Source organism: Myodes glareolus, chromosome 5, assembly GCF_982192425.1.
Source record: "Myodes glareolus chromosome 5, mMyoGla1.1, whole genome shotgun sequence".
In the NCBI taxonomy this organism is placed as follows: Eukaryota; Metazoa; Chordata; class Mammalia; order Rodentia; family Cricetidae; genus Myodes; species Myodes glareolus.
The window spans coordinates 58,812,233-58,830,374 of NC_142030.1; the positions used below are offsets into that span (position 1 = coordinate 58,812,233).

Sequence of the window (18,142 nt, forward strand, 5' to 3'; positions counted from 1 at the left end):
TGCATGCATTGAGTCGTCACGCCCGGCTAATTCCTTCAAGCCGAGAGGCCAGCTTCAGCCGCTTCTGTCATTCCTCTTTTATCCATAGACAATTAAAGAGTGGGCTAGAGCGGCCTGAATCTACGCTCCCAGGATGAGGGCAATGGTGACGCACGCCAGCTTCTGTCGCGGGTGCGCGTCATCTCGCGAGAAGGGTCGGGAGGGGCGTGGTCTAGGCAGGAGAGGGCGGAGCTCGCGGCCGCCTCCGCCTTTGCCTCCGCCTCCCGCGGGAGGGGGGTCGAGGGAGGGGACTGTTGCTGCTCTCTAGATGTTCTGGGTAGTCTGAGGAGAGTATGAGGCGAGCTGTGGCCCGGGTGCCGCTGGGCTCCGCGGGAGAAGGCGCGGCCGTGGCCGCCGCCGCCGCCGCCATCTAAGTCGCGGCGCCAGCGAGGCCCGGCGCGCGCATGGTGCTGGTGCCGCTTGGGTGTTGATCGGCCTGTCCCCTCCCTCTTTTCCCCTCCCCACCCCCCGCGGTGGTCTCCCCTTTCCACCCCAGCCCCGGCAGAGCCATGTCTCGGAGTGGCTCCTGCCCGCACCTGTTGTGGGACGTGAGGAAAAGGTCCCTTGGGCTGGAAGACCCGTCCCGGCTGAGGAGCCGCTACCTGGGTGAGCGGGGGCCCCGGGGCGGTGGCGCTGAGGTCGCCGCCCAGAGGTGGGGGAGGGGGCGCCGCCGGGGCTGTTGGCGGTAGGACCGTGCCTCGGCCGGGGCGCCCGGCAGGCTGAGTGTCAAGTGGGGTGTCGGCGATCCGCTCCAGCAAGTCCTCCAGCTAGGTCTCCTTTGCAAGCTGCCAGGCGCGGCTCAGGCTGGGCTTCCCTCGGGAGAGCCGGGCCGTGGGGAGTGGGCACTGGCCTGGGAAGGTGTTGGGGTCGCTTGTGCGCTGAGACTCCGGCGAAGACTTGCTGAACCTTACGGAGATGCCACGTTGAGAGCAAAAGTTGGCGCTTTTGCTCTTCTCTGGAGCTGTCGCCGCTCGATCGAAGAGATCAGGTGGTTCACCTTCTTCGGCTTCCGCAGGGGGTTGGATGTCCCCCGAGACGCTGTTGACCACCCTCGGGGACTCCCCCCCCCCCCAACACCCCTAGCTGAGTCCAAACCTCGCCAAGACCCGGGAGCCTTCCCCACCCCCGCGCTTTCCCGGGTCCAGTCTGCTGTCAGTCCTGTGGACCTCTTTTAGGTGGTGTAGGGTTTCACGTTCCTGTTCCCACCCCTGGAAAAGACACTTGGCATTTTCGGTTTCTTAGTTAAGCTTTCTAAAAACAATCTTCAGCACCGAGGGCGCAGTATTTCACGTCGTTCGTTTTGTACCGTAAGTTTTGTGAGTGTGCTGGGTTACTATGCCTGAGTCAACTGAAAAGTCCTGTTTCTTCAGAGTGCCCCCTCCCCCAACTCTGTCATTTCTTTGCCAGGTAAAGGGATTTGTTGCTGTCATCTGTTTTTCACTACAACAAAAATAGAAGGAAATGAAGTCTCAGTACAGCCAATACTATTGGTTGTACATTACTTAAAAGTAGCTTAGGTGTACATTTTTAAGTTCTTTTTTTATGAAGATGTTTTCATTGTAAAAATTCAAATATGAAGAAGCAGAGAACCCCGAGATCTCTCCCATTTCAATTTCATGCCACCGCCCTTGAAATAATGCTTCTTTCTTGATTTTTTTCTAGATAATTTCTTTCTTAAAAGCGCATATATAAATAAAGGTGTATATCTGTGCATACCCTGTATGTGTGAGAAAACTGATTGCATAGTGCTAAAAGCATTGGTTTTCCTCATGCTTTTCTTCACTACATTTTGAGATCCTTTCAGACTTAAAGATCGCGTAAAACATTACGTAGTACTTTATTAAGGACTTTAATATTCTAAACTTTTTTTTGTCTATTTAAATTTTTCTTTTTTGAAACAGTGGGCTCCCTGTGTAGCCCATGCTAGCCTTTACTTTTACCTCAGCCTACTGATGACTGGGATTGCAGTGTGTATGTGCGTGATGTGCATGTACCTGACCTTCTCCCTTTTTCTTTAAAAATGTGTGTTCACTGTCATAACTGTGTGCAAACATCGTTTACATATGTTGCAGTAATTACCAAGAGTGCTTGTTTTTAATATTTGTAAAACCCTTTAAAAATCTTTGACCTAAAATAGGTGTGCAGATTTATTTTAAAATTTGTCTAGAAAGAACAGATTTTTACTTTAATAAAGCAAATGCTAACAATTTGTGTGAGTGAATTTATAATTTGGTCTTTTATTTCAATTAGTTGGGCAGTTCTAAGTGTTTAGTTTTGTCTTTTTAGTATTTCTGATTGAGTTCAGCTGTGTATAATAAAGTAGTGGAAGCTACAGTTGCAGGGCTTTCAAGATGTCTCAGCAGGTTATTAGGTGCTTGCCACAAAGCCTTGAGTTTGATCCCCAGGACCTCACATGTTGCAAAGAAAGAACTGACTCCTGAACGTAGCCCCTCCCCACAACAAGTAAGCAAAATGTATTCAGAAGTTAAAAACTGACAGATACATTCTGTTCTCCAATGGAGATGGGATTTGTGTTAAGTGCAGCTAGATTGAAATATAAGACTCCACTGATTATTAGGAAGCCTGAGTCACAAACTCTCCAATATCTTAGTGCACATGAAGGAAGCTCTTTATCTCAGTCTCTGTGTATAATTGGGGAAGGAGAGGTGGACTTTGAGACATTGTTGCTCTATAGCTAAGCCTGTCCTCTATCTCTTGATCCTCCTGCCTCTCCTCTATTCTGGCCTTTACTGGCCTATTCCACCATATTTAGCTTTAAGTGACTTAAATATAACAATGATGCATACTTTATGTTAATACTTTGAAAGATTTTTAGCTGGATTAGTTGGAGAACACCCATAATCCCAGCACGTCCAAGGTAAAAGGGGAAGAATCAGGTGTTCAAGGCCATCTTTGAAATAAAAACTCCGATCAATCTAATTAATACCCCTCACCTAATAAGTTTCTCGATGTGTGCATGAGTGCATGTGGGGAGTGGTGGATAGCCCTTTTAAAGTGCTCTTATAATACCCTTCCCCCTTTTTCTTGAGGAAGGGGCTTGCTGAGAGATTGACGGATATTAAGTGAAACTCTATCTCAAAAAGGGGTGGGGGACTTTTAAATCCCAAGTCCAAAGAACTTAGAAAGTATATTGATTTCTTAAAGATGTGAAGTTTTGAACATTGTAATTATTTAGGGTATTGTAGTTTGCATTTTCTCCTAATAGGTTTTCATTATTTGTATTCTTAATAATAAAGTTACTGCCAAGTAACATTAAAACTGTAATGTTAGCCAGTGGTAGTGGCAGAGGCAGGCAGATCTCTGTGAGTTCAAGGTTCAAGGCCAGCCTGGGCTACAAGAGCTGGTTCCAGGACAGGCTCCAAAGCTACAGAGAAACCCTGTCCTGAAAACCAAAAAAAAAAAAAAAAAACCCAAAAAACAAAAAACCTAATATTAACTTTTATAGTGGTCTGACACTAAAGAAACAAAACACAAAGGTTCCACTAACTTCCTCAGGAGTTAAGCAAGGTGAGAAAACCGCTACAGAGTAATCTAAAGGCAAAATTGCAAAAATTAGCACTTTTATAGATAATGACTCTAAGGTATTCAAAGAACAGTAACTTCCTACACCAGGCAAACAGAAGATTGCTATCTTCACTGCCTGATCTTAAGTGCTTGAAGAAGGGATTGGGCTGTAGCTCAGCTGACAGAGTGCTTGCCTAGCATGCAGGAAGCCCTGGGTTCCATTCCTTGCACCACATAACTGGGTGTGGAGGTGTCATCTTGTAATCCTAACACACTCTGGAGGTGGAGGCAAGAGAATAAAGAGCTCAAGGCCAGCCTGGAATTCATGAGACCCTTTCTGAAAAAAAAAAAAAAAAGAACAACAACAACAAAAAACCAAACAAAAAAACCCCAACAATTTAAAAAACATTTAGCTATCTATGGTGGCTTATGCCTCTAGCACTTTGGGAGTTAGAGCAGGAGGATTTTGGAGTTTCAGGCCAGCTTGGTCTACAATAGACACCCTTTAAAAAAAAAAAAGGTAGGATAGAGTAGGCTGGAGAGATGGTTCAGTGCTTGCTGTATAAGCAAAGGACCAAATTTGGGTCCCAGCACCTCTGTAAAAAGCTGGGGTAGGAGATGGAGACAGGTTTGCTGGCAGTCATATCAACCTACTAAACAGAGCTTCAGCTTTAGGAAGTGATCCTGTCTCAAAAGAATAAAGGGAGAGAGATAGCTCTTTATGTCCTCTGGTGCACCCATACATACAGATAGGCATATATGTATATACTACATACACAAGTCAGGTATGCTGTTTACACTTGTAATCCCAACATTTGGAAGACTGCAGTAGGATTGACTATAAGCTCTAGGTCAACCTGGCCTATATAGTGAGTTCCGTGGTAGTCTGGAGTGAAATGAGACCCCATCTGATAAAAATCAAAGTTGACCCAGTAAGATGTCTGGGGAAGTAAAGGTACTTGTTGTCAAGCCTTGACATCCTGATTTAGATTCCGGGAACTGACACAGTAGGAGAGAACTGCCTCCCAAAGTTGTCCTCTGTGACCTGCACACATCCCTTACCCCAAATATAATGTGGGTCTTTTTGTTTGTGTTTTCAAAGATTCTTTTCTAAACTGTTTACCTATAATCCCAATCAATGAGAGTGAGAGGCAGCAGGGTGGTGTGGGAGAATTGTCTGTATTCTGTCAATCATGTTTTAAATAAATGCTGATTGGCCAGGCAGGAAGTATAGGTGGGTCAACCAGACAGGAAGTAGAGGCAGGGCCATGAGAACAGGAATATTCTGGGAATTAGGAAGCTCCCTCCGCAGTTCTACCCAGACCACTGAAGAGACAAGGTGTAAGCTGCCCTGCTGAGAAAGGTACCGAGCCATGTGGCTAACATAGATAAGGATAATGGGTTAATGTAAGCTACAAGAGCTAATAAATAGCCTGAGCTAAATGGGCCAATCAGTTTAAGACCAGCTTGAGGTACATAGAGAAAATACAAAGAAAGCTAAAACACAGCATTTAACCCAAAATTCTTTTTAAAAAAACACTGGTGAGAGTTTACAAAGAAGCTATAAATAGTGAAATTTTACTTACACCTTGGAAAGAACAAGGTGGGTTTTATTTTTAATTAGTATTTGTAGACACAAACCCTCACTTCTTGGGTAAATAAGTGAGATTGCTGTGTTGTATAATGTGTTTAGCTTTATTGTTCATCATAATTGCACCAAACCACAGTTCCACTTGGTGTATGGGCTCCAGCTGTCCTTGTTTGCCTTAGTTACTCTTCCTAATCTTAGCCTTTTTTTAAAAAAAAGATTTATTTTATGCCCATGAATGTTTTTTCTGTATGTATGTGTATGTTCACATTTGTGCCTGGTGTTTTGGAGGTAAGAAGAGAGTGTATAGAACTGGAGTTAAGGATAGCTGTGAATCACCACGTAGGTGCTGGGAATGAAATCTAGCTCTTCTGCAAAAGCAACAAATGCTCTTAACTGCTGAACCATCTCTTCAACTCTAAATTTAGCCTTTTGGAAGGAGGTGTATAGAAGTATATTGCTTCAGTTTGTATTTCTCTAATGGCTAAGGATATTAAATATCCTTTTGTTTTCTTTTACATCCATGTACATTGGTTAAATGTGAAGATTACCTTTTAAATATTTATACATTTTTACATATATGTATGTGTATCTGACTGTTTTGGTACAAGTCCTTAACCAAATAGATTAAAATTTTTATTTTATTTTATTTTTGAGACATTCTCACTATATGTAGCTGTGGTTGGCCTGAAACTTAGTATATGTGCCAAGCTGACCTCAGATTCACTGAGTCCCACCAGCTTGTAGACAGAAGTTTCTGCCCCGCCTGGTCCTGCAACCCTTCACTCCCAAATAAAAGCACAGGCTTATATTAATTATAAACTGTTTGGCCCATTGCGCAGGTTTATTACTAACTAGCTCTTACAACTTAAATTAACCCATAATTCTTACCTATGTTTAGCCACATGGCTTGGTACCTTTTCTCAATGAGGCATTCTCATCCTGCTTCCTCTGCCTCTGACTTGTGATTTTGTCACTACCTTTCTTCTTCCCCAAATTCTCCTAGTCTGGTTGCCCTGCCTATACTTCCTGCCTGGCTACTGACCAATCAGCGTTTTATTAGACTAATACAGGTGACAAATTTTTACAGTGTACAAGAGCATTATCCCACAGCACCTGCCTCTGCCTCTTGTGTATTAAAGTCAAATAGGATCTTTTAAATACATATTTTCCCCATTTGTCTTGTGTTTTTTCCCCATTACTTTTGAATTTTATTTATTTATTTGTTTTAAGACAGCATCTCCCCCACTTATATAGACCAGGCTGATCTGGAAATATTTTGAAATGCTGAGGTTATAGGTATATTGCCACCCATGCCTGATGGTGTCTTTTTCTTAAGTTCTCCCTCCCTTTTTACCTCTCCTGACCTCTCCCTGCCTCCCTCCTTTCTGTTCTCTCTCTTTCCCCATCCCTCTTTCCTATCTCCCCTTTTGCCCTACTTCTCCCTATAATCTTCTGTTCTCTACCTGATCTCTGCCCCCTTATTTCTTGAGACAGGGCCTCATGTAATCCAGAGTGGTTTTGAATTAGCTTTATATCCAAGGATGGTCTTGAACTATTTACACATTTGTCTTTTAATAATGTTTACCAAATGTTGTTCTTAACAGTATTTGCAGTTAATAGTTTTTGAAACTTTTATGTTCTGTTTAAAAATCTTTACATAATTCAAGGTCACAAAATTTTTGGCTGTTTTTATCCCCCTTGTAGGTTTTCTGTTTTATCTCTTACATTTACACTAAGAACAATTTAGAGCTTATGTTTATGTGTGCTGTGAGGTGGATCAAGTTTCATTTCTTTGCTTATGAATGTAAAATTGATCTACCACTCTTTTTGAAAAGATTTTCTCTTTTGTTGAAAATCAATTAACCAAATATGTACAGGTCAATTTCCCTACCACATTCATTGATTAAAGTTTCTGTCTCTGTGCCAGTATTTTATTGTTTAAATGGCTTAGTGTGTGATAGGAGATGAATGGGATGGAGAACGTAATGAAAGGGCTGTTTGCAGCTGACTGCTTCCATGGCGCCTTTTGGGAAATAATGCATAGTTCCTGTTCCCTTGCTGTGAAGAGGAACCATGATCATCTGGTTGGAATCAGACAGGCATCGCACTGTAGCTGTAGCTGAGAGCTTCACATCCTGATTCCTGGGCAGTAGGCACAGAGAGAGAGAGGGAGGGAGGGAAGGAGTGAGGGAGGGAAGGAGGAAGAGGAGAGGAGAGGAAAGGAGAGAGGAGAGGAGAGACTGGGCCTGGTGTGGGCTTTTTAAACCTCAAGGTCCTCCCACAGTGACTTACTTCCTTCACAAGGCCATATCCATTTAAACAAGGCCACACCTCTTAATCAGCCCAAACACTTCCACTTCTTAAATACATTAAAATATATCAGCATATAGAGGCTATTGTCATTCAAACCACCATCATAACTATGTCAGGTTCCTCTGGTAAAAGTGCCATATTCTTTGGCCCATAAGATCTTTTCTGGTGCAAAAAGTGGTCCCAAGTTTATAAGTTTATAACATGCATGAATGTTATTAACACAGTGATATCCTCTAGTATAATAGCCTGGTTGATGATCTATAAATTTACAAAAGGTTTTGTTAGAGTTGATTAATACTTGTGTGGATAACAGAAGCTTCTCTTGCATAAGCAAGGCCAAGACCTTCTTTAATAAGGGGGAAAATCCCATTTTGCAGTACCAAGAGGACAACCTGAACCCAGAAGGAGAAAAGAATGCGTACCTAAAGACATAAGATGTAGAAGAATATCTCTCACCTTAATGAGAATTATACCTATGTCCCAGTAACATCTGTCTGGGGGTATAGTTGCTTACAGACCCTTGATGTAAAGCCTGCTTGCTTTCTGAGGTCTGACTTTGGCATTCTCATTCTCAGAAGGTCTCCATCTACATACATCCTCCACCGCCCTCATGTGACTGCTGCAGACTACCATTGCTGAGCCTGTCGGCTTTCTTGATAGCTAATTCAGAAAGTATAATTTTCCTTTTTCTCCTCTTTCATCTCCTGGCAGCTGCTGCAATCTCCAGCTTGCTTGCCCCATTTTTATTTCTCAAATTCCAGTACAATTGTCTTTCATTTTTCTTCTTTCAGTGTAAGACAAAGCTCTAACTCAAAGGGTAAAGTATTGTTTATTTGGGGCCAAATATAAGTGACTCTTTCCTGGGAACACAGATTCAAGTTGCCCTGAATAACATGCTCCAATGTAGATGTTCCAGTATAGAAGCAGTTATATGAACTCTGGAAATAAATTAAAGGAGTCGGAAGTCAGAGCATTTTCCAAATTCACTGGTAGGAACAAAATGTGGATGGGTCATTGCAAAGGGAGAAACTGTAGGTATTAGATGTTATCCAATAACATTACTAGCTTTGGGGTTGCTGGAAACTAGTAGTTTGTTAAGCTTGTACATTCCAAAGGTTTTGCCTGATAGCTGCAAGGATGTAGGTCAGGCAGAGGTAGGCATTGAGTTCCTTAAAAGGGGTTAAAGTCATCACCTGACCTCAATATGAACACCAAGGCATAGACCTGCATAGGTATAGACCTATTTGTCAGTCAGTAATTTCGTTAAATTTGGGTTTTTGAATTGATATGAACGAGTATTCAATTCCTAGACTTCTATTGTTCTGGTAAATTATCCTTTTTGGATTGTTAAGTTTCAGTGAGTTTTAGGCTGTTCATAGATGTTAGTTTATAGTATTTAAATGTACTTAGTTCTGATACTAGAATGATGTTGGCTCCTTGAGTGGGATGTGTTCTAGTTTTCTGAATTTATATAAGGTTGAAAGTACTTTGTCCTTTAATTGTTGAAGCCATCTGGGTCTGGCTTTTTTTTTTAAGTTTCAAAAAGCTTTATATTTTAAGAAAATAATTGACTCATATGCAGGTATAAGAAATAATAGAACATTTGGTACTGGAGAGATGACTCAGTGGTCGAAGGTGCTGATGGCTCTTTCCGAGGACCCAGCTTCAGTTCTGTACACCCACATGGTGACTCAAACCATCTCTAACAACAGTTGGAGAGGATTTAATGCCTTCTTCTGGCCTCTGTTGGCACCAGACATTCAACCAAAATACCAACTTTTAAAAATTTTAAAAGTTAAATAATAGAAAGCTGTATACCATATGCCTTTCAACCAGAACCCCAATAGTAACTTCCTTTTGAAATATAATAGCCAGGAAACTGACAGAGAATTCACATTCCTTATTTATGTTTTTGTAATGTTACATGGATTCATTTATATGTGTGCAGTGTAGTATAGTATTTATTTTGATAAATTAATATTAATTTTAGCTCACTAATGAATTAATGTGGTTAAAATATAAAATTCCATCACAAGTATCTTTTGTGCTACCCTTTTATTCCCTCCCTTCATCACTGTAACCCCGACAACTACAATTCTGTTTTCCGCACGTACAGTTTTGTCACCTCATAGATGTCATGTGTTGGTTATTGTGGCACATGACTGTATCTAAACTTCCTAGGAGAATAAAGCAGCAGGATCATTTAAGCCCACAGGCTTGAGAGCAACTGGGGCAAATAAGGATACACCGTCTCAAAAAAGAAGAATGATATATAGATATGTGTGTGTGTGTCACCTTATAAAGGATAACATTCAGCATTTTCAGATTGAATTTTTCACTTGGCATAATTGCCTTGAAATGGATCTAAATTGTGTACATTACCAATTTATTTCTTTTTATTGTTGAGTAGTGGTCCACAGTATGGATGTTTATCTGCTCACCTGTTTTTAGATAGTTGGGTTCTTTCAAGTTTGTGGTTAAGAACAAAGCTATTGTTAAGGTCTTCTGTGTACAGATTTTTGTGTGAATATAAGTTTTTGTTTGGGAGCCAGATGGTATGGCGCACACCTTTAATCCCAGTACTCGAGAGGCACAGGCAGGCGGATCTCTGTGAGTTTGAGACTGGCCTGGTCTACAGAGCTAGTACCAGGACACGCTCCAAAGCTACACAGAGAAACTTTGTCTAGAGAAAAAAGATTTCTTTTTGTTTTGGCTTTGTGGTAAGCATGTTGATTAATTTTTTTTAAGAAGCTGCCATCCTTTTTTGCAGTGTCATTTACTATTCACATCAGCCACATATTGGTGATGTAATTTCTTCATATCCTCTCCAGTATTTGATGATGTCATTGTTTTAACCATTTTGATAGGTATGTAGTGGTATCTCTCTTGTTGGTTTTGATTGGTATTTCCCTAATGACTCATAAAGTTCTATGTCTTTTCGTATACATATTTGCCTTCAGTACATTTTTTAGTGAAGTATTTGAGTATATTTTCCTTATTTTCTATTTGGATTACTATTTTTTCAAGTGTTGAGCCCCCCCCCCCGAAAAATCTCACAGGTTTATTTATAGTTGCTACAAAGTTGAACTGTTAAAACTTGTTCACTGAAATATGCTGATTTCTATTTAATGCTTTATATCTCACATTCATATTAAAACTTCACATACAAAAGAAAATGGAAAAAATCTGCTAATAATTGATTTCTGTTCCCTATTTTTTCTACTCACAATCAAACATCTAGGTATGTTTTACCCCGTGGGGGTGGGTCTAATACTGATAACAGGAAGAAAAGGGAAAAAAATTCAATCCGTAATATTTTCTATCACAGTGAATTTTCCCCCTTAACAGTGTTTTACCTTTATATATGTCTGTGCATTGTGTACATATGTGGTGCCTCTGCAGGCCAGAAAAGGAAGCTGGTTTCCCTGGGACTAGACTACCATGGAGGTGCTAGGAACCAAACTTTGGTGCTTTGGAAGGATAAGAGATGACTGAGGCATCTCCCCAGCCTGAGTGGATTCTTTTTTGAAAATATAAATTTCATGGCCAGACATGGTAACACACAGCTTCAATCCCAGCACTTGGAAGGCAGAGGCAGGAAGATCTCTGTCAGTTAGAGGCCAATTTGAGTCAGAGCTACAGACCCTATCTCAAAAAAAAAAAAGAAAGAAAGAAAGAAAGAATATGTGTGTGATGTGTGTATGAGCAATGGCATGTGTACAGAAATCAAAGGACAATTTTCAGCAGTCAGTTCTTGTCTTTTGCCTGTTAGGTTTCAGGGATTGAAGTGAGACTGTTAATCTTGACATCTAGTGCTTTTACCAGCAAAGCTGTTTTCCAACTCCCACAATAGATTCTTAAGCACATTCTCGATATATGCAGTGCACTAGATGCTATCTTTAGTTACATTTGACTTGAATAGCATGACAAGTTGATGACTTTAAAAAGTCTAGTGAGATAGGCCTCCTTTGCTTCTTGCAAAGCACTGGTGGTTGTGTGTTGGAAATATAGTTGTGTTTTGAAGTCCTGGGCAATTTTTTTACCCTGGAGCTTTGGACTTAGGAACTTCTGGTGGCACCTAGTTTTACAGAATGCTGTCTTGGGCCTGAAATGATGAGGTTTGCTTACTCCTGCTTAGGGCGCAGTTGTTCTCTGTGTGCTTTGTCTCTGGTGGGTTTGTAAACCGTTTGCTTTGTGCACGCCATGATATAAACCTTATTTATCTACTTTGTTTTGAAGCAAGAACCAGACCTGACCATAGTGTTAGAGAACAGCAGCAGCAACCTTGAGGTTGAATTTTTAAAATTCTTTATGTGTTTTAAATACTGGTCCCGGTTACATACACCTTCCTCCTCCTGATTTTTTTCCCCTTTGTTGCATATCTTTTATTGTCCTAAGGACTTTCGTGGTGCAAAGGTTTTTAACTTTGGGATTTCCAGTTTATCACTGTTTTTCCTTTTATGGATTGTGCTTTGGTATTATGCTATAGAGAACCCATCACTATTAGTGATCATGAAGTTTTTTATTACTGAGTTTTCCCTAAAATTTTACAGTTTTGTACGTAAGTCTAGGTTTCATTGAGTTAATTTTGCATGCGGTCTAAAGTTTAATTAAAAATTAATTTTTGTTTTATGGGTAACCACTTACTCAAATAATTGAAAAGATAATTTTTCCTTCATGAAATGTATCTAATTCTTAAATTTTGGTTATGTTTTTTTCTACTGTTCCTCTGAGAATATAGTAATGTCTTATTTCTGTAGTCACACAGTGTGCTTTAACATCAAGATTTAGTTAAGTTCTCTTTTCTTCAAAATCATTTGTTAGTACTGTCTAGGCTTTATGCCTTTCCACATGACTTTTAGAATAAGCTTATCTGTGTGTCAGATACATTGCTGGAATTTTGACAGTGGTTGGACTTAAAGATGAATCTGGGAAGAATGTAGCATGAATAATTAAAAACCCAGAGACAGATATTGGGGTTCAAGTGGAATGATCAGAGAAACAAAGCAGTCAACCACTAGAGAGCTCTTACCTCTACAGAATCTTCAGATTGAAAAAGAGAGTGAGTTCCTGTCTCATACTGTCTTATATTCCTCTTTAGTGCTGGTATTAAAGGTGTGCACCACCACCGTCTGGCCTCCATGGCTAACTAGTGTGGCTGATGGGATTAAAGGTGTGAGCCACTACGCCTGGCCTGTGTGGCTGACTAGTGTGGCTAGCTTTGTACTCTGATCTCCATGCAAGCTTTATTTGTTAGATCATAAACAAAATACCACTATAGAAGAACTGATACCTTTATTACTCTGAGTCTTTTACTACATGAATATGATGTGCCGCTCCATTTATGTAGGACTTTGATATTTTTTAATCACCATTTTGTAATTATCAAGTTATAGATCTTATTATGGGACTTTTTAAAATTTTATGTGTAAAAGTTTAGTTTTTGTGGTACAGTTGTGAATCATGTCATGTTTACATTCAGTTTTCACATGTTCATAGTTCAAATAAAAATGTGATTGCATACCTGGGCATGGTGACTTAGATGCATAATCTTCACACTTGAAAGGCAGAGACAAGTAGGATCAGGAGTTTAAAGTTATTCTTGGCCATGTAGAGAGTTCAAAGCCACTCTGGGCTACAGAAAACCCTGCCTACATTATAAATCCGGGCAAAACAGCAACTGCAAAGTAACTACTTTTGCTGATCTGTACACTTTGACTTTGCTCAACTCACATATTAGTATTCAGGGAGTTTAAAAAGTATTTCTCAAGATTTTGTATACAGATATTATCCTTTTCCTATAGGAAAGCTTTTTCCCTATACAATCAGATTTTTAAGTATTTTTCTTGTGGGCTGGAAAGATGTCTCAGCAGTTAATATCACAGATGGTTCTTTCAGAGGACCTAGGTTTAATTTCCAGTACCCATAAGGCAGCTCATAACCATCTGTAACTCCAATCCTAGTGGATCCAACAGCATTTTTGACTTTCTTGAACACTGTACATATATACATGTATGCAGAACACTCATACACATAAAAAAGTCAAAAAAATTGAAATTTTGTCTTACATATTGCATAGGCTAGGACTTGTAGTACTGCTTTAATAGTGGTGAAAGTGAACATCTGCCTCATTTCTGATTGTAGGCAGAAAGCTCTCAGGCTTTTACTATTAAATATAGTATAAGCTATAGTATTTTCTCATTTGTTTTAATAGACATTCTTCATTAGGTTGAAATTTCCTTCCATGCTAGGCTTACTAAAAGCCTGTAATGTGCATGGGTTCCACCACAGAAACAGACCATTGTTGTCCTGCTTTGCTTTTTATTGCTGTGATACATAGGGTTTATTTGGCTTATGTCATGGCTCCAGAGGAAATGGGACCTGCGAGAATGGAGGCAATAAACGAGGTTTACTAAAATCTTGTTCAATAGCCAACTTTATTCAGAACTTCAGACAGTTTATACTCTGAGGGTTAAGAAAAAGGTCCCCTGAGTAAAATGCTCTTGAGTTCAAGCTGTATACAGTCACAAGGACAAAATGGCAAAACACATGGCAAAAAACAAAACAAAACAAAACAAAAAACCAAAAAAAAAAAACCCCACATGGTAAAACATGCTTTTTCCATAGAGGCATATAAAGGATAGTTTAAACATGTAATTGAATACCAACAGCAAGTGATAATGATTAATCTGAAGTAAACTCAACTCTATCTGCTATAGCTGAGAGGGGTACAAAAGTGTATCCCAAGAACAATTGCATGTTTTGAAGAAACTGAAGTTGCGGGGCGCGCATCCTGACCAGCAGGAATGAACGCCACTAAAAACGAGAATTCCTTCCCTGGTCACATCTTTATTCGGAGCCCTTTGATTGAGGAAAATTGGGGGAAGGGAAGATAGAGCAGGGACGAGAGAAAGCTTAGAGAGAGAGAGTTTGGCCCCGATGCAGCTGCTTTTAAACGGTGGAGAGGCTTGAACGCTGTCCTGATTGGTTAATGCCATTCTGCTGGTCTGAGCATGTGCAAGCAAGGGTGCAGGCAAGGGTGCTCAGCCCCACATGGCTAAGCCAGGTATACCTCCAAACTGCAGGACCACCTGTGCCTCCAGGTGGCTCCCAACAGCTCCCCCTATTAATGTCTTTAAGAGCAATAAGTCAAAACTATTTTCCAGTCTGGTCCCCACCTCATGATGTGTGGACCGATTAAAGAAAAGAAAAGCAAGACACACCCTTCCCGTGCAATGGGACACTACCCTGGGAGTGCTAGGGCTGTGTCTGCACACCCTCCGCCTATGCATACCTTCCTCAATGCCGTGGGATTATCTGGTCCCTAGAGGGTACTAAGGCTATGCATGGCTAATTGCCTATGAGCTCTTTAGAAGCTGAGAGTCAAACTTGGGGTGAGGATACACATTCCAAGGTTGCCAAGGCCTGTGTCACAAAGACCTTGTCCCTCCTCACTTGGGCTAGCAGGTAGCACACCAATCAAAGACATACAGCACTTCCACCTAGACACAGCACGCCAAGAATATCTCTGCTCCCACCCATTCCTAAGGAAGGAAAAGGCAAAATAGAGTAAGAGATAAGAGGTTGAACAGGGTGCTGCTCAAGTCGATGGTGTGAAACAGCTGCTCTTGGCACCGCCCAGAAGGTCATCTCTGCTGCCTCCGCATGAATCTTCCACAGCAGGACACTCAGCATCCACTGGGTCATCTTCTTTATCTCTCTGGTCGGTCTCGCTGGCATCCAGATGTATGTCAGCATTCCTAGAAAAACATAAACAAAACTCTCCTCCCAAATTAACATTTAAGAGTACTAAAAACTCTCAGTGTAAAAATTCAGCACAATCAGTACTGGAAGTAGGCTGGTTTTGAACTTAGAGACTTGCATGTCTCCGTTTCAAAGAGCAAATCTTGTTTGCCTGTACCAGCAAAATTTTGAATTAAAAATTAAGTGTAAAGAATGCAAGAGAAATCCTTTCTCTGGGGGAAGCTGTCACTGGTAGTCCCCCTCTATTGTCTAACACCAAAACAGTTGTCACTGGGAATTGAACTCATGACCTTTGGAAGAGCAGGCAGTGCTCTTAACCTCTGAGCCATCTCTCCAGCTCCCCTATTCAGATGAAAAAACCTCTAGGTAGCATTGTTTTATTCCACCCGTTGCCTCAGGCAAAAGGTTCGCCTATGTTACCTAGGATACGGTAACCAGGTAGACACGCCTTTATTATGATAATCACACCAGTTCTTTGAGGGAGAATGGGCGTCGGCAATCGATCTGACTACTTCCTGCTGACAAAGGGACGTTGTTTGGGGGATAAATGTTTTTATCTGACTGAATTTTTGGCGACAAATGTTTTTATCTGACTAAATTCTTGGCGGCTGCGGCTGTGAGCGGAGGCAGCAGCAGCAGCTCCACCTCTGAGGCCCATTATGGCGCGCTTCGCATGGCCCGAAGGCATGGCCCCGCCCCGGGCCATGTATTCCATTCCCGGGCAGGTATTCCATACCTGCGAACTGCGCACCCTGCCTCACCTCAGGCATAGAACTCGCACCGCCGGCCGTGAGCCTTTTCCAAGCTCCGGCGAGGGGGGGCATCCGCCCACCCGTGGAGGGCCCGGTTAGGGCCGCGGGGGCCCCAGTCTCAGACCTTCCCAGGGGCCGGGGAGTGACGAGCACTTAGTACGTGGCCCCGCCGGTGAGCTTCCTCCACCCGCCCATGTTGCTATGGAAACGCGGTTCAGAGTTTGGCCCCTCTCCGTCTTTAGGTCTTTAGCAGTGCTGCTGTTTACCACGCAGCTTCCGCCTCTGCCTCCCGAGTGCTGGGATTAAAGGCGTGAGCCACCACCACCCGACCTGCTACTTCCTCAATCAAAATTAAAGTTAAAGTTTTCTGTACGTGAGAGCCAGAGACTGAGCTCTCTTATCAAAATTAGGCGAAAATCACCTCAGAAACTCTGTGGCTCTTTAAGAACAGGGAAGGCAGTCTTCACGCATGATCAAACTCGCCTCCCTACGAGACTGTTGCCCCGAGTCTCTAACAGCGAGTACGGACGGAGGAAGCCGCGGATCTCCCAACCGTAAACCTCGCTTTTTTGCTGCTGTTTTTATTCACACTCCTCCTGCACTGAACTTAAGGAATTTTTCTTCCCCGTTGCTTTCTGTACCTTCTTTCAGATACCTTAACTTTGATTTTTTTTTGTATTTTCTTTTCTTTTTAGGCCTATACTTTTTCCATTCTTTTTCCTCCCCTTTCTGGAAGATTCAACTGACGTCACTCACCGCTCCACGTGTTCAGAGTTCTGAAGTTCACGGCTCTCTGTCCTGGTGTCTGATTTCTGCTTTTTCTCCCCGGGCTTTCTGCACGTTGCTGGGCGCTTCCTTCTCAGGGTCCCCCGGCGTAGTTGTCAGGGTCCCTCGGCGTCCCGGGGTTTCGAGCACCAGTTGCGGGGCGCGCATCCTGACCAGCAGGAATGAACGCCACTAAAAACGAGAATTCCTTCCCTGGTCACATCTTTATTCGGAGCCCTTTGATTGAGGAAAATTGGGGGAAGGGAAGATAGAGCAGGGACGAGAGAAAGCTTAGAGAGAGAGAGTTTGGCCCCGATGCAGCTGCTTTTAAACGGTGGAGAGGCTTGAACGCTGTCCTGATTGGTTAATGCCATTCTGCTGGTCTGAGCATGTGCAAGCAAGGGTGCAGGCAAGGGTGCTCAGCCCCACATGGCTAAGCCAGGTATACCTCCAAACTGCAGGACCACCTGTGCCTCCAGGTAGCTCCCAACATGAAGTCATGAGACTCTTACCGTTTTCTTGGAGTGTTCTCACAAGCACTCAGAATTCTCCTCACCCAATTCCATTCCCAGACTGTGTTCTGACAGGCTTAGGTTGTAATCTGTCATAAAGAAAAGCCGAGAAGGAACTGAAGCAGAGACTATGGAGAAATCCTCAGCTGCTTTCAGGGTAACTTACTCAGCTGGCTTTCTTATATAGCCAGGCCATCTGCTCAGGGGTTTCTTCACCCACAGTGAGTTGGACTGTCCTACATCAATCATTAATCAAGAAAATGCTCCATAGATATGCCCACAGGTGACAAAAGGTAACCAGCACAGCTGGTACATATATACGCACAAAGATGGGTTTGGCCCTTATCCTTGTGGGAACTCATTAAAGAGCCTTGCTGAAATTGTTCTCTTTGTATCTGACTGTGGGACTTGACATCTATAGGGGAAGGCAGTTGGAAAGAAAAGGTACTGTAAAGTAGAAGGAAGCAAGAACAAGTTTGAACTTATAAGCAGAAGCTAGATCTTGTGAAGACATAGGCTGCCAGGTCTAACTAGATTGGAGCATCTAATCAATGTGGACATTCCATAGGAAAAGCACATGTCCTTTGCTATTAAATGTACAGTTAGCCCAGTATTTGAAGAAACTGAAGGATGCTGCTGCATAGGAAAGTAATGCAGTTACAGAGCTAGTTATGCCATTTCATCAAGGTGAGGCAGCAGCCAGCTTCATTTGTGATCTATGTGAGCACCTACTTCCACCTTCTGTAGACATAATCCAATATTGATGGTGTTTCACTTCATCTTCCCAAATTTTATATAAACGTGACTGTCTGTCATGTCTAATGATAGAATTCATTCCCAAAATGAATTCTGGGAAACATGGTTGAGATAAAGCAGTTTAT

The 18,142-nt window shown here is 42.0% G+C and overlaps 1 protein-coding gene and 1 pseudogene across 6 annotated transcripts in view; one reads left to right on the top strand and one right to left on the bottom strand.

Moving 5' to 3' along the window:
* The first annotated feature begins 339 nt into the window (after positions 1-339).
* Positions 340-18,142, top strand: part of Dcaf6 (DDB1 and CUL4 associated factor 6) — a 117,149-nt gene continuing 99,346 nt past the window's right edge. For 2 of the 6 annotated variants that reach the window (XM_048421357.3, XM_085687981.2), the window contains exon 1: positions 343-645. In XM_048421357.3, the coding sequence (XP_048277314.2) occupies positions 549-645 (97 nt within the window). In that variant the 5' untranslated portion in view covers positions 343-548. Of the gene's footprint in view, positions 646-18,142 lie in introns of all 6 variants that reach the window. The other 4 variants (XM_085687980.2, XM_085687982.2, XM_048421358.3 and 1 more) reach the window with 4 other exon arrangements.
* LOC148122090 (Nuclear RNase P) lies at positions 15,957-16,172 on the bottom strand (annotated as a pseudogene).